At 39.3% G+C, this 15,021-nt stretch overlaps 1 protein-coding gene across 1 annotated transcript; it reads right to left on the reverse strand.

Annotated features, from left to right (window-relative positions):
• Positions 1 to 2,656: 2,656 nt before the first annotated feature.
• On the reverse strand, positions 2,657 to 8,034 carry nkx3-2 (NK3 homeobox 2). Its single transcript, XM_067518761.1, has 2 exons — positions 7,109 to 8,034; positions 2,657 to 6,474 (listed from the first exon to the last, which is right to left on the reverse strand). The coding sequence occupies exons 1-2, from the start codon at positions 7,479 to 7,481 to the stop codon at positions 6,050 to 6,052; spliced, it is 798 nt and encodes a 265-aa protein (XP_067374862.1). The 5' UTR covers positions 7,482 to 8,034; the 3' UTR covers positions 2,657 to 6,049.
• Positions 8,035 to 15,021: the final 6,987 nt, after the last annotated feature.

The following is a 15,021-nucleotide window of genomic DNA, read 5'->3' on the forward strand; positions in this document are numbered from 1 at the left end:
TAGAGTCCTGCATGTGACGCGGTGCCGTTGCCGTGGAAACAAGAGGTCAAAGTGTACGTATAAAAACGTACGAAACATTAATAAAAAACAATGTGCATTAAAAGCCACTGAACAGGTACAGAAACAAATCAGATTGAAGGTTTAAAGTAGCTATTTATTTAAATAGTATGTCTAGGTGGTACTAGTAGGTTGTAGTTTTGAGACAGTTGTGCTTTGCTTTAGTGATTTTATTTCATGCTTTTTTTATAGACCTACTACTTTACAACATTCAAGAGCAAAATAGGCTAAGTATACCTCCACTCTGGCTGCATAGATGGTAATTACTTTGCAGAGTCAGAGTTTAGTGTTACACACAGACCACATTATCAGCTTATGAAATATGATGCATTGCTGTAGGCTACAATACCAAAATAAAACCATGCTAAGTGCTATTTACACAATCATATATCGGGAATAATAACCCAGTAAGCTCCTATGAAAGTGGTTATTCTATATAATGAGTGTGTTTACTTTTGATACTTAAAGTGGTTTTCGCCGATAACACTTATGCACTTACTTCCAACTTATTGCGGGCAGCACTGCACGGCAATTTTATAAAAACATTATTAGCCAATTATTTAAACTATTATAATTTTTTCCCTTCATTTTTGCATTTTGGCTTACTGTCTCTCTCATACACATACATACTCTCAATAACCTCCCATTCATTCTGTATTGTATGTAGTCATTACATTATCTGAAATTCCCATTGAGTGCGTGAACCCGTTTTATCTTTTAACTGATCAGCCTATAAAACAATTCACTGTAATGTTATAATAAATTATTATTATTAATATTATTATTATTATTATTATTAGCCCTGTTAAATGTTGGCTTTTGTCTGGAAATTAATATTAAATAAAACCAATTTCTAATTGGATCACAATTCACAGTACTTGTCTTGAAGTTTTCTTATTTAGTCTTCTACAAATATGAACTGTGTTAGATGCACAAATGGAAAACGCTCATGCCAAACCTTAAAGGCTTCTTGCTAAATAAAGACACAGATCTCAGATGTTAAACATTGTAAATCTGAAGAGGGCAAACAAACACTTTTTGCCACCTTTAAGAATTTGTGTGGCCTTAACTATCCAGTTAACCATGACAACAATTCAAAGCTTAGCAATAATCCTAAGGCCTCCATACAGACATGTTTCATTTTTACTCAAGTCAGTTAAGGGCTGAACAATCTCAGTATGGAGAAACATCTCACCAGCAGTAATGTGATTGCTTCATGACACTGATTCATTTAGCAAATGAACTAGTATTGGCAAGTCTTGGGTAATATTTTAAGACAGTTCTTTCTCTCTTGGGTAGTTAAGCATTATCCCTGGTTATTTCAAATCTCATTTGTAAATTAAACATAATGTAGAGCCATGGATGGATTATTTAAATGGTTCTGCATGGACTGGAAGACAGGAATTTTCTTTCTAACCTTTGAAATTTGTAGGTATTTAGATCTCTATAGGTTAATAGACTACATCACACCCAAAAAAGTATAAAAAGGAAGCCCCATTAAACATGAATCTGTCAAACACGACAACTAGAACACACACATAGATTTTCTATAACAATTCCACCATGGTATTTACAACATGTGAGACTGAATACAGACATCTGTAGTGTGAAGTAGAAATATAATCCTATTATGTCGGTCAAGAAATAACATAACAAAAAATAAAAAATACATACACGCATACAAAACAATATCGCTACAACTGCTTATAAACCCATGGTTATACGGTTGGTGCTAATGTTTGGAAACAGGCTCATATTCATGTTATATGCCCTAATTTGTTGCTTCTGCAGAAAATAATCTGTTGTGTTTTACAAACCAGAGGCTGAATCACGGGTGCTCGTCTTTCACACTTTTCTGTGCAGGGGAAGGATGTCGCTGCATATAGGGGATGAGGAGAAATTCGCACCTGGGCCACTTTGAAGCAGGTGGCAGTGAGTGTCAGGTCAGGATACTCCAAAAAATGCTTATGAGGGTGTGATTGACAGCTCCCCAACTAGACGGAAGGGTTTGGAGGTAAATGACGTCTAATTGTTTGTAAAAGGCTGCTGTGGAGAGGATCAGGACGGTTCACGGCGAAAAGTAAAAGACTGAATGTTATTTGTGGGGAAATTCTTTTGTCGTTTCTGGTGTAGTAAAGTCAGTGTAATTTTAAGCCGCAACCTTATCGCCTGAAGGGAGAGTGTGTGTTTGATCCCTACAGGGACAACTTGAAACTTGTAGGGCCAAATGGATTAAATACAAATGAATTAAATCAAAAGGAGGAAGCAAGACTGTGTTCAGACTATTTTCCCTGTCATAAACCTTTTTTCTACATATAGTGCATATAATATATCCGTAATTCGTTTTTATATATATATATTCATGCACGAAAATACAAAACACATACGTCATTTGTAACATCAGTTTCTTAATCGATAATGTATGTTGCTTGTGACTACTTATACTTGAGGGTTACACAGAGGAGCCCAGTTTCTTTGGCACGACATTTTCACTTTCTTTGTATTTTAAATCATGCAATAGTCGTTTGTTCTAATAAAGACCATACACGTTTACTTTGCTGTCTACATCAAGTATTAACAGGTATTAGTGCTGTTAAACCTGGAAATACAATGTTGCCTATGTTGAAGTGCAAAATAAACTATTGTGAGGCCTGTCTATAACTATGACTTTATAATTACCCAACCAGGTTGATATAATGCAATGCACATTGTTTGATCCGATATTTCAAGGAGAGAGGCTAAGTGTTCTATACAAATGTTTTAAATCCGTTATTATCATAGTTAAATATGCAGTAGTGCATTTTGTAGGCTGCCAAATAAAATACAACGTGGAGGGATCGTGTCACATGGTTTCGCTTGTTTCATGAGCAGATTATCTAAAAATACACAGAAAGGGATTTAACAAGTTTTTGCTCAGAAGACGCTCGACAATTTAATTTGCTCACAAAAACCAATGCACATGTTTAAAGGAAAATCAAATCCGAACTGTTAACTATTTGTCAAATGCGGTTTTTTGCAGTCTAACTTTGTGGTAAACCGAAAACTCCTACAATATAGTGACATTTACAGGAGACATGAGTTTTAGCTCCATTCACTTTCCAAAACCACTAAAATACGCAAATGCAGCCGATTATGTATCGACAGTAAGCAGAAACTGGTTAGTATAATTTTAAGCAAACCGTTGCCTTCACTCCCCGTTCTGTATAATAATGTCTATTAAATGCCAATTTTCTATAATCTACTCTGTAACTCAATATAGAACAACAACTGGACATTGTCTCTGAAAATGAAAATAATTATTGCTGCTTGACAATAGTCAAGAGCAAGCGTCTGATTTGTCCTTGAGGATGAAAACCAGTTTTATAGGCCAAAAAAGTTCATCCACTCATATACTAGACTTTCTTCAGAGCAATTGTCTTTCTAACAATTCCAAATTGCAGCTTTGCTCCTGAGACCACCAAGAGAAAAAAATACACCAGAAATGTAATCTTTTTGTTGAGAAATAGGTGGAAATTGTTTCTTTCCTCAGATATTGTACCTGTCTAAATTTAGTTAAGATGCTACAAATAAAGAAAATTCTGAGAAGTCCCCTTTATTTATTTATTTCTGAAAAAGAAATCAGTCACCATATTCTATACAATCGCCGTCATAGTACGCAACAGGATAAGCAAATTTCTTACGCACTAAGAGTAAAAAACGGGGAACCACCAGAATGACGTTAATGTACACAGATGGGGGTGTTTGCATTTCACCGATCGCAAGTTGAAAGAAAAAAAACAGCCTTGATATTTCCCTCTGCATCAGATATCTCCACATGCAGGTATGAAGGGAAGCGATGAGGGCCGGTGTGGTCCACACTTCAGAGCTCCTTTCCTTAAGTAAGGAGTAGCCAATGACGAGCGCTGGAGATACGTATACCTGCATCACACACATTAGATTTTAGGACAAAGTTCGTGAAGTAAAAGAAATACGGGGTTAAAGAAAATGGGGTACTGATCAATTAAGACACAAAGGTATTAGTGCGTAAAAATGTCCTGCGTAAAAGTGCACTAGCATTGCACAGTGGCATCAGCCCCAAAAACGTATCTGTTGTGTCCAAGTAAAACTGATAGTTCTGTTACTCTAAGTCTTTACTTGTTTCATTGCGCATACAGCTATTGAAACTAGAAAAATTTGTGATCATGTTCAGTATCCCTTTCTGTGTTGTAGACTCACCCTGATCAGTTCAACACCCCACACCGACTCAATTCATCTGATTCATAGCATTCCGTCTGGAAGAGATGAAGGTATTTTACAGTGCCGGAGATGGATCACTGATGTGCGCCAGCGCCTTACTGACCCTGACTTAACATTTAGGCAATTACTGGAGACAAAAGAACAGCCAGTACTACTCCTGTAATACTTCAACTCCAGCCTTCGGCCTAAAAGTAGAACTATTTTCCCATTTTTAAAAAATGCACACCGTTTACTTTCTGCAACTAATCCACAACGAGAACACAACAACTTCTTTGAGTTAAATTTGGAAGTCGTGACACAGGGTTCCTTAACCCCGGAATACTCATCTTCTTGTGTTGACATGCAACCCTAAAAGGTAGCTCTCAGTTTGCCCTGTCCGGGAGTCACACAGCAATTCATCATGGTTTGACAGGTGGGTTTGAGAAGAAGGCCATAGTGGCCCAGATGACATGTTCAATTCCTCAGCATAAAGCGATTATATCGCAGTGACAACTGGAAGGGTGCAATTAAACATACAATTCTGCCAAATAATAAGTGATTCGGGGCATTGTACAGAAAAAATGGCTTTGCTTTGTTTTTGTTTATATGAGCAATTCAGCTTTAGTATTTTCCAGACCCTCTTTTTTTTGCCAATGTAAGATGAGGTATTATAACATCAAGCTATATGTATAAAACAATCACTTTTGGTCACAAAAATGACACATGTTGCGAATTCATGGTAATTTGAACTGAATTGTATAGGATATAATGCAAGAATAAGTAATAATAATTACCAGTAGTAACTCATGTGTCTTGTGTCATTGTGCCATCGAATAAAATGTGTAATTGAAAAATGTGTTTAACTGTCGTTAAAATCCGACTGCTGTATTGATGTTATTAAAATATGTCTGTGTCACTTTGAAATAAAAGCCTTAAAATAAACATCCAACTGAAATTAATGCCTGATATGTTTTTAATGTTTTCGATCTAAAACAGTCACTTAACAAAAAGAACACATGTACATTTCAATTAGAAGCTGGTCTGTTTCAGGCTGCTTCACTTTCAGGCCCATAACACAACAAACCGCCTGACACTGTACATGCCCACTCTATAATGTCTTTTACATTGAAATAATGTAACGTATAATGGTCAAAAGTGCTGAAATATCTTACCTTTACAAACACAGCAAGAGTAAAAAAAACAAAACAAAACAAAAAAAAAAACACAACCTGTAACAGAGACAGTTATTTGAAGAGTCAATGGAATAAGCCTATTTCCAATCACTGCAGAGGTAGGAAGGCGCATGTAAAATATATACCAACACAAGGGGACATTCTCAGTTTATTCAGGCCTCCGTGTCCCAAACTAAGGTCGAGGTGCTTGAGGGCTCCCAAGCAAAGAGAGGAATACTCTAATGTTAGTAGTGTGTCAATCTTCGGAGTTTAACATACTGATATTTTATAGGGAAGTCCGGTCTCCCCCGCACCTACAGTCATATTTTTACCGTCTAATCACGAGAATAATCTTGAAACGGGGTTCCCACCAATCAGAGTTGCTAAATGAAAAGAGACGTCGTTTTTTGTAAGGGTTTGGATGTGGAAAAAAATATGAATAACCTTAGGAAGCCCTGGGCTGGCCTGAACAACTCGATGAGGCAGTTCAGTTGGAGACACTGAGCAGATTAAAAGTCTCCTCAGGTCCCCTGCTCTTGTCAGAAAAAATATATAGAGTTACTTAGATTTCCAACAATAAAATGAATAAATACAGTCACCGCTTCTCACTGATTGCCCGTGCATGCTGAGAGTGTCCATGCAGGTAGGCAGTATGCGTACGGGTAGTAGTAGGACGGCTGCAGGGAGAGCAGCGGGGGCCGCATGATCTCTCCCGGGGTGTACTGTCTCTGGTCGTCCCGCACCAAAACTTTCACCGCCACTTTCTTCGCAGCCGGGGTGGACGCCATCAAGTCAGCGGCCATCTGGCGGCGTTTCGTTTTGTACCTGCGGTTCTGGAACCAGATCTTGACCTGAGTCTCTGTGAGCTTCAGAGAGGCCGCCAGGTCCGCGCGTTCGGGTCCGGACAGGTACCGTTGGTGGTTGAATCTGCGCTCCAGTTCGAAGACCTGCGCATGGGAGAAGGCGGCCCTGGAGCGCTTCTTCCGCTGTTTGGGCTGATCCAAGTTCTTCTCGTCCAGCGTGCTGGAGTCTGGGAGAGGAGGGCACATGTAGATGGGTCATGCAAATAAATGTCTGTATTTGTCCGTTACTTCAATAAAGCCAAAAATATCCATGTTATGAGTGATGAAAGCTCTTGATGCAATGACTGTAAATAGTATGTACACAGACACTTTAACTACTATGTCCTAAAAACATGTTTTCTTGGCATTAGGACGCTGTCGCTGTTAAATTAAAGTGAAAAATGTCGGATCATAACTTGTGCAGACGAGACAGAGACAGTCTCCAGAACGCTGTGTGATTTACAACACAATCCAAAGTGAAGTCGTGCCACTGTAGCATAAAAAAGCCATTAATATTATTGCTATAGGAACAGGGTTTGGAAATAAGATACTTTGTCTATTATTTACCGTGCGTAAAAGTAGGACAATTTGTGCGTAAAGGTACCAGGATGTGGAAAGGTTTGCAAACAGGCCTGATACGCCACAGCAACACAATCACAACATTCGTGATGATTCTGCACAAGTGTAACGACAGTATAATGCATCAGTAGCAATATGGGCTCTTTAAAACACACTTGTCGGTTTTAAATGCAGACGCTCCACAGAGCCGTCATGGCCTCACACACACACATCAAAAGGCCACACTCTTCCCGTCGTACTCACCCGTAGTATTGCTGGGCTCACTGTCACTCTTGGCGTTTTCCGCCGCTGCAGATTCATGATCCGTCTCCTCCTGCAAACTTTCCTCCTGGACGTCCGACGCAGGATCTCCGTCCTTCTCCGACTTGCACGCAGCCACAGCCTTGCTGTCGTTATCGTCGCTGAGTCCCGAGTCCGAATCGTAGCTTTTCTGGTCGGACGGCTCACAAACCTCCCCATCATCTCTCCGAGACCCGCCGTTCATCTCCCCAAATATTTTCCAGCACGCAGTCTTGGAGAAGCACACGTCCAAATCTGGTAAGTGTCGGCTTTCGTCCTTTTTGTTCAGAATGGCCTGGATGGAGAAAGGCATCAGCGAGTTGCCACGAACGGCCATTTTCACTAATGCGAAGTTTGCTCGTTTTTCAAGTTGAGTAATTAAAGCGCCCCCGAATAAATGTCAGTTCATCAACATTTTAGGCTATTCCCTCCGTGGAGCACTGCTGTCGCTTAACGTTTTCCCTCCACTGTTGCTTCCCGGTCGCATCCCCGCGGAAGAAGCCGTGGAAAGTTTCTGCTACATCCGCAGGCACGATGATGCTCCTCCGCATAGCTCTGCCATCAACGCGGGCTCGCTCCTGACTCTGGCCCTTTTCACCCAACGTTTTTTTTACAGTCCACCCTCACCTGTGACTGACAGGCGCTCCTCGTCACCTCCTATTGGCCCCCGAGAGGAGGAAAGCCGTGTCACGATTGGTCACTGTAAACTACGTCATGCTGCTTTCACCCGAGTGGGAAAAAGGTAGAAGTTTGGTGAATGCTTCGCACGGGAGCCTAAAGTGACATTCAGGTTTGTAACAACGGTTTTCAGCTTCGACTTCACCAGAACGGGGGAAAAAACTGCATCTCTGCACGGTGCAAGATAACAAGACTGATTGTCAGTTTAGTTTGATTGACTCTAGATAATTAAATCAATCCAGTTAATGCAGCTAAAGTGCTCTTCAGAATCCATGATGTCAGAAAAAGGCAGATGTGAGATCACAAGGAAACAAATTTAACCAGCAACACTACTCGAACACGAAACGGGGAACTGCGACGTCATTTAGTCCCCGCATCACTTGAAGGCAGCATCAGAACAATAAATTCGTGTAGGATATGTCATTTAGAAAACTTAACCCCTCATTGTCCACACAGGTCTGTGGGGAGTCCGGTGCGGAACACATTACGTGACGGTTTTCTTATAATAAGTGTTTGGGCGTTGTTACATATCGAGTTGTCCGCGTTGTATTAATCATTAATAGTCATCAAAATGATAATTTCCGTCACTTCCTGCATCATGGATCGCAATGACCAGGTAGGACTCTAACTAACCTTTGCATTGCAGAATTAGTAAATAACTTAACACACTGTTGAATGTAGGTGTTGAACTGTTTCATTAATTGAGGAAAATATCTGAGAATATACGTTAAATTACTTAGATATTTGTTTCAGCACCCGTCAGGTTGTGCAACATCCCCCAAAACACTGACGCCTTTTGTAGAAAACCCCGTCACTAAAATAACGCACAGACAAAATGAAATTATCATAGATTATATCATGGTGTTTTTGCAGCGTTAAATGATATTTGTTTTTTTATGTTCTACGCTCTGTTTATGTAGCCTGTCTGAAGACTCCATGCATAATTTTTACAGTTTTATTAAACATGAAGTGTGGCACACAGCTCTGCCTCTGGGTAAAGTGGGGGAACATCTGTGTCGTGACCTCTGCTCTTTTCCACGTCGCCTGTGTTCACAGCTTTTCAGTTGCACTTGATTATCAGCCAATTAAATGATATTGTTGCAAACGTCAGAAGAAGTTGTTTTCCTCCATTTAGTGCAAAATGAGATTTACTGAATAAAGCTGACAAGATCGCAACTACATGGTTTCTGTGATGCTCATTGCCGGAATAAAAATAACGACCAATGAATATACATCCATAATATCCTGCAGGTGGAATTTTATTTTATACAATTGATTTATTTTACCATATGTATTCATTTATTATTATTATGTTTTGGGTTTTTTTGCGGTTGTTGGTTTTATTTTTCTGTCATTTCTCGTCATTAAATGCAGTTTTAATAATTAACGCTAAACGTTTAATTAATCAGGCTTTAATGAATATGCTTTGGCCTGATTGTTTTAGTGCTGCATCACAAAAGCTGTAACTAGTGTTTATTATGTGATGTGGAAAAATATATTAAACTGCTATCCTGGTTAAAATTGATAATAGGCTTTTTTTCTGATTTTTATAAATTTAGAAACTCAACGACGTTTTGAGCTCCTTAGAGCAGATGATCAGGCAAACATATTTTTCCCCTATTTTTGTGTTTGGTTTTGTGTTTTTTTCTTTTGGGTGTTTTTTTTCTTTTTGTGGTTTGTTTTCTGAACAAACCTACAAACTCCTGCGCGCAAGGTTTTTTTTTTTTTAAAGACGAAAATCTGATCTTAAATTTCTAATTTCTATAATGTTAATTGCAGACGCATGTTGGATGCTTTTCTTTTTAAACGTTTGCGTAAAAAAATGGGTTCGCATAACCGTGAGAGTTAATTATTGACCCGTGAAAGACATGACTTTGATTGTAAAATTGCCTGAAAACATCTGATCCGAAGCTCTTCATGAAACGACCCCAGTTCCATGTGAATATTATAGAAATCAAAAGCGGCTGCATATCATGTCTCAGGATGACCACCCAGCTGATTTAGAGTTCATCAGTTCTGCTGTCACCTTGTGCAAACCCGTTGCGTGCATATATTATACCATCTAGTGGCCACTGAAAATACCTCTTCATCTTCACTTTTTGACGTTTTGTGCCTCTGGGGTCAGATCAGCATAAGCCCACCGGACTGTCCAGTCTGTGTAATACAGCCTCCAGAAACTGTAGCCTTATTAGAAATGGGAGGAAAATTAATACATTTTGGGGAAAAGCGCATTTTATTTACAGCCACTAACACCACAACGTCCGCAGCCTATTTCAGCTGCAACTTTCGTTTCTGCAAAAAACATATTTTCTTTTCAAAAAAGGCCTGTAAACTATTTAACGTCCATAATCGCTTTATCTGCACCGCCCTGCTCTGTGAGAATGAAATTAAACCTGTGGCATTGTCTCAAGGATGTACGTGACCTTGGGGATGGACTCACCGCAAGCAATGAAAACACAACTGGAAAAGGCGAAAAGCACAAACCACTGACACCGTCTGGATATTTTCACACACCCTGCCCTTGTTCTTCTCGAAACTGCTCATTCCACCCAAGGCCAAAACACAAGTTTTTACTGTGTCACAGATATAAAAAGTTTTTGTTTGTGTCCTCTGCGTTTATAGTTTATTTTATTTCCATAACTTTCTGTTGTCTTTTGTCCTAAATCTGACTGATCCGAAACACAGTCTGACAAAAAAAAAAAAAAAAAAAAAAAAAGAAAATAAATAAAATTTTCTGCCAATGAGTGAGTCAGTGTGTGCCCATCACTGTGATGTCAAGCAGAGCTGCACATGTTACGCTGTGTTTTGGTAACCACACTGTGAGCAAGAGTAATAAGCAGTAAGTAGCTGTAAGTGGCAGGAAATGTAAACAGCAGCACCAAGAACAGCTTGGTTTTCATTCAGACAACAGCAGGGCATTAAAAAAAAGACATGACACACATCTGGTTCATTGTGATTCACAATTGGGGTAAAGCTGATCATCAGAGCAACTGAAACTGTAGTTAGGGTATTAAATGTTAATTTAACGTTATTTATTCCAGGAAATTAAGACATTTTAATGCTTCAGGCAAAACACCTTGTGCAAACCAGAGTCTAGTTAAAACCTTTACTTCAGTTTTTTTTATTTCAGGTCGTCAGATTTTCTGTGTGACAGCCTAACATTAAATCAGATGTCATAATGTTCCTTTCTAAAACAAAAACAAAAAAACAAAAACAAATCACCCCTCAGTGTCAATACATTACATATTAATTTAGCTTTTTAAAAAAGTATGTAAAAGTAGAAACATCTCTACAAAGTAATTCAAATCCATTCAAGTATAAAAATGAAAGTGTTTGCTTAAATATTGAAGCCCCTTCAAAGTAACCAAATCATCACTGGTGCAGTCAGTCCCTTTTCAAAGCCAAACAGCTAAATGGAGATCACGCGAGGGCAGGGAATTTGTTTAAAGGATTGTAGTATTATTACAGCTTCATCTGGATTCAGTATTGTGGCCAAAACCTACACCATGATGACAAAACAACACTCCAATAACCTCTGTGAAAAGATTATCAAAAAGCAGAAGTCAGGGGATGGATCCAAGGACATTTTAAAGTCACTGTATATCTTTTGGAAGACAGTTAAGTCCATCATTAAAAAAATGGAAGAATGGGGTCACGTGTGTAAATGTGCCTAGAGCACGCCGTCCTTCAGCAGTCAAGAGTCTCAAGTGTGATGAACAAAAAGCTTAGCTGAGGTCTCATCAGATCAGTCTCTCTATCTGAGCTGCTGAAGCTGGTAATACCATCAGAGGAGCCATGGAAGTCTTGGCATCCTCCCTCACTAGTCTCCTTCTTGTACAGTCATGTTCCTTCTATATCTTATGACTTTACAGTGACTTTGAAATGTTCTTATTTCCATTCCCTGGCTCAACTTTCCAAAAATCTTTTCACTAAGTTGTTTTGTCTTGTAGATTTTGGCCAGGATACTGATACACTAGTACCTGGATCTTCCTGATACAAGTGTATTTATACTACAACCCTCTAAGTACATGTACTGCCCTCACGTGATGTCCATTTAACAAACGGTGGGACTTTGGAAACCAACTGACTGCATCAGAGATGAGTTACATTAAAGGGGTGAATACGTTTGCAATCACTTCTTCGTTTTGTATTTGCATTTATACTTTGTAAAGTTCTGATCCACTTTTAAAGACTTTTTCCAAATTTTAAAAAACTGGTAAATGAAATACTTAAATACTTTTTAGAGGCATGTGTCAAGTAAGAACTGGCAAAATTACAAAGAATATAGATAATATATAGGCTTGAAACAAAATGATTACTTCATTAATTGAAGGATAAGAAAGACTGAGGAAATGTAACAGTAAAAATAGTCTGTAAGTCATCTCATATTAAACCACATTAGAATATAGCAGAACAAAGAGGATTTAATTTTTTTCTCTCACAGTAAAAACACATGAGGAAGTGTAATAATACAGCAAGCAAAATTCGTTGAGAGGTTTTCTGAGCTTATCCTATAATCTGATGATTATGTTTGGATTTGAAAATCTCCCTCGTGACCTAGATGGCATCTTAAAAGTTGCTTTTTTGGTGTAAAGATATCAATTAAAGATGGTAAATAAAGTTAAGCATGTAAAAAAATATTAATAAATTAGTATGATATTTTTGCTTAATAAATAATGCTCCAGTGTTTTATATGCCCAGTTCAACAAGCATGAAAATAAAATGAGCTGCTCTTTCTGACTCAGTAGAGAACATGCAGCTGGTGCTGATCTGGACCGGATGGGTCCCTCTGCTGGTGAGGACGGGATCCTGCTGTCATTGAAAAGATGAGACATTCACCATATAATAGTCGTGCCGGGAACAGGTATTTTTGAGCTTCTTTTTCTGTCTACAGTGACATAATGCTGTAATATGGCCCAGACTCTTTGTCTGCTCTGCTCCACGGCACCACCGTGAAACTCCCACCACATTTCCAGTAAAGAAATAAACTTTAAATGGCATAATGGGCTATTGCCCCCTCCCCACCACCCTGTTTTTCCTGCCTCTTTTCATAACGCCATTCTCGCATTTTAAACAGAAATCTCCCCTGATGCAACATGCCAGTCGCCGTGGTAACGTCTCTGTTTCTCCTCCTCTCCTGGGTGTGTTTATGACAGCTCTTGGTATGAGGAAGGAGATCATGCAGCCCCACCAAACCATCCCCCTCCTCTCTTTTACGCGAGAATCGCTGCCAAATTGTGTTCAGATGGAGAAATACACGAAAGCACACCGCCAAGAGTCATTTGCAATAAAAGCTCCCAAAACACCCTATAGATTTCTCACCAAATATCACATCCACTGTGATAGCACCCTTAATCTACCTCAACTTTGAAAAGTGGACAGAAAGGGAAAGGACTTTGGGGTGGGGGTGGGGGTGGGGGGGTCACTGCCAGCTTTAAGTATGCTTTTAGTCGCCTATGTTACAATTGAACACTCCTTCCCAAAGAAAAATTATCCTTGCATGCGATGGAGCACTAAATGGAAGAGCCCTTGGGACAGAGCACTTAAAACAGTAAATGGAACCAAGAGACAAGCAGAGAGAAGTTCCTCCGTCTCTTGGAAGAAATTCAAAACATCTCCACTAAGCCTACATTACTGCAGACACAGGAGCAGTAGTGGGGGTTAGCCCACTGTTACAGTCCAATTAATGTGTGTAGGTTGTGCAGACGTGATTTATAGTTTATTTTCAGCTCTGCTGTGCTGACAAACGAGCTCTTATCCTCCTCTGGCACGCAACAGATAATGCATGCAGCTCAAGCACATCATGAAAGGCTCCTCGGGTCTGAAGGGCCTGTTGCTGCCTCCTCAGGGCTCCGTGACCTCTCTCTTCCGCTCACGCCTAAATAGAGACGTCTTTCAAAACAGCAGATCCCCCCTCCCCTTTCTTAGCTGGTTTCATGTCACATGTAAAATGCCACTTTTGGACATTATGAATTGATGTAGTTATGAAAACTTCATGGACCATTTAGAAATTCTTTAGATTTTATGGGAGAGCAGCTGCTCCCCGCTTTATTCAGACGAGCTGTACTCTTTGGATGTTTGCAGGTAACAGATTTTCCTCTTGACACATGCTCAGTTACTGTTTTCCTGTTTCTATAATCTATGGATTATTTTGTGGATTAACTAATAATTTTGTCTAAGAGAAAATGATCATCTTAAAATGTCTTGTTTTATTCACCAACAGTCCAAAACAGATATTCAGTTAAGGTTTGCATAAATAAATAAAAAGCAACATAGGTTTTTTTTGTGGGTGTTTTTATCTTGCTTTTGCGTTCACTGGACAAAGTTCAGCATAATGTTTAACTAAGCTAATTAATGAACATCCTCTGTGTTTTAAGTCGTTAACAAATGTTAACGATGTTTTTTTATGAAGTCTGGTTGTTGCTTTAAATAACTATTTATTTTTATGAAAAACAACTAAAAGAAGATAAACTACATTGGAGACACAACACAAGTAAATATATAGATGCAAAAAGGACAGAGATACAAATATTTATATATTTATAAACAGGAGATACAATTCTGGGGATCTTGGTCTAGTGCAGGAGAACTGAGGGGCTTTTACGTGTCTGTGCCCAGGAGCCCTTTATCTTATAAACTCTGCATGAGTTCAGGTGTTGGTACACAGAGCAGAAGTACTTTGTACATGAGACCAAACATATGACTTTTTTAAACTTTACACAGTGCTGACTTGCTGCAACTACTCAATGCAATTCAAACTTATTAGTAAATCCATGCATATTTTCAAACTCTGGTGTGTGTGTGTGTGTGTGTGTGTGTGTGTGTGTGTGTGTGTGTGTGTGTGTGTGTGTGTGTGTGTGTCAGCTTTAGATGCCTGAAGTCGATCCTGATCTCAACTGAACTACAGAACCATTTCAACACTGGAAGAAAAAAGAAGGGGGGAAAAAAAACGAGATGACTTGGAGCTACCACCCCTCCCTGCTGCCTGTCGCTGGCTATTTCTGTGACTCTCATATGAAACACTTCTGACATTAAACACCTGTTAACTTTTATGTCTTGTGAGAGGAGTGGCTGAATGGAAGAGCATTATATTCAGTGCCAGTCGGCCGGGCCAAATCCCCAGTAGAGGAAAGACCACTCCCAGTGCAGAGAGGCAGCAGCAGGATTGAGTGAGCCCCCTTATCCCTGCCACAGCCTAC

The sequence above is a fragment of the Channa argus genome, chromosome 10 (genome assembly GCF_033026475.1).
Source record: "Channa argus isolate prfri chromosome 10, Channa argus male v1.0, whole genome shotgun sequence".
Taxonomy (NCBI): Eukaryota; Metazoa; Chordata; class Actinopteri; order Anabantiformes; family Channidae; genus Channa; species Channa argus.

Coding starts and splice junctions, on each gene's coding strand:
- nkx3-2 (XM_067518761.1), bottom strand. CDS start 7,481: ATGGCCGTTCGTGGCAACTCGCTGATGCCTTTCTCCATCCAGGCCATT. Junction 6,475..7,108: donor TGAGCCCAGCAATACTACGG/GTGAGTACGACG, acceptor CTCCTCTCCCAG/ACTCCAGCACGCTGGACGAG.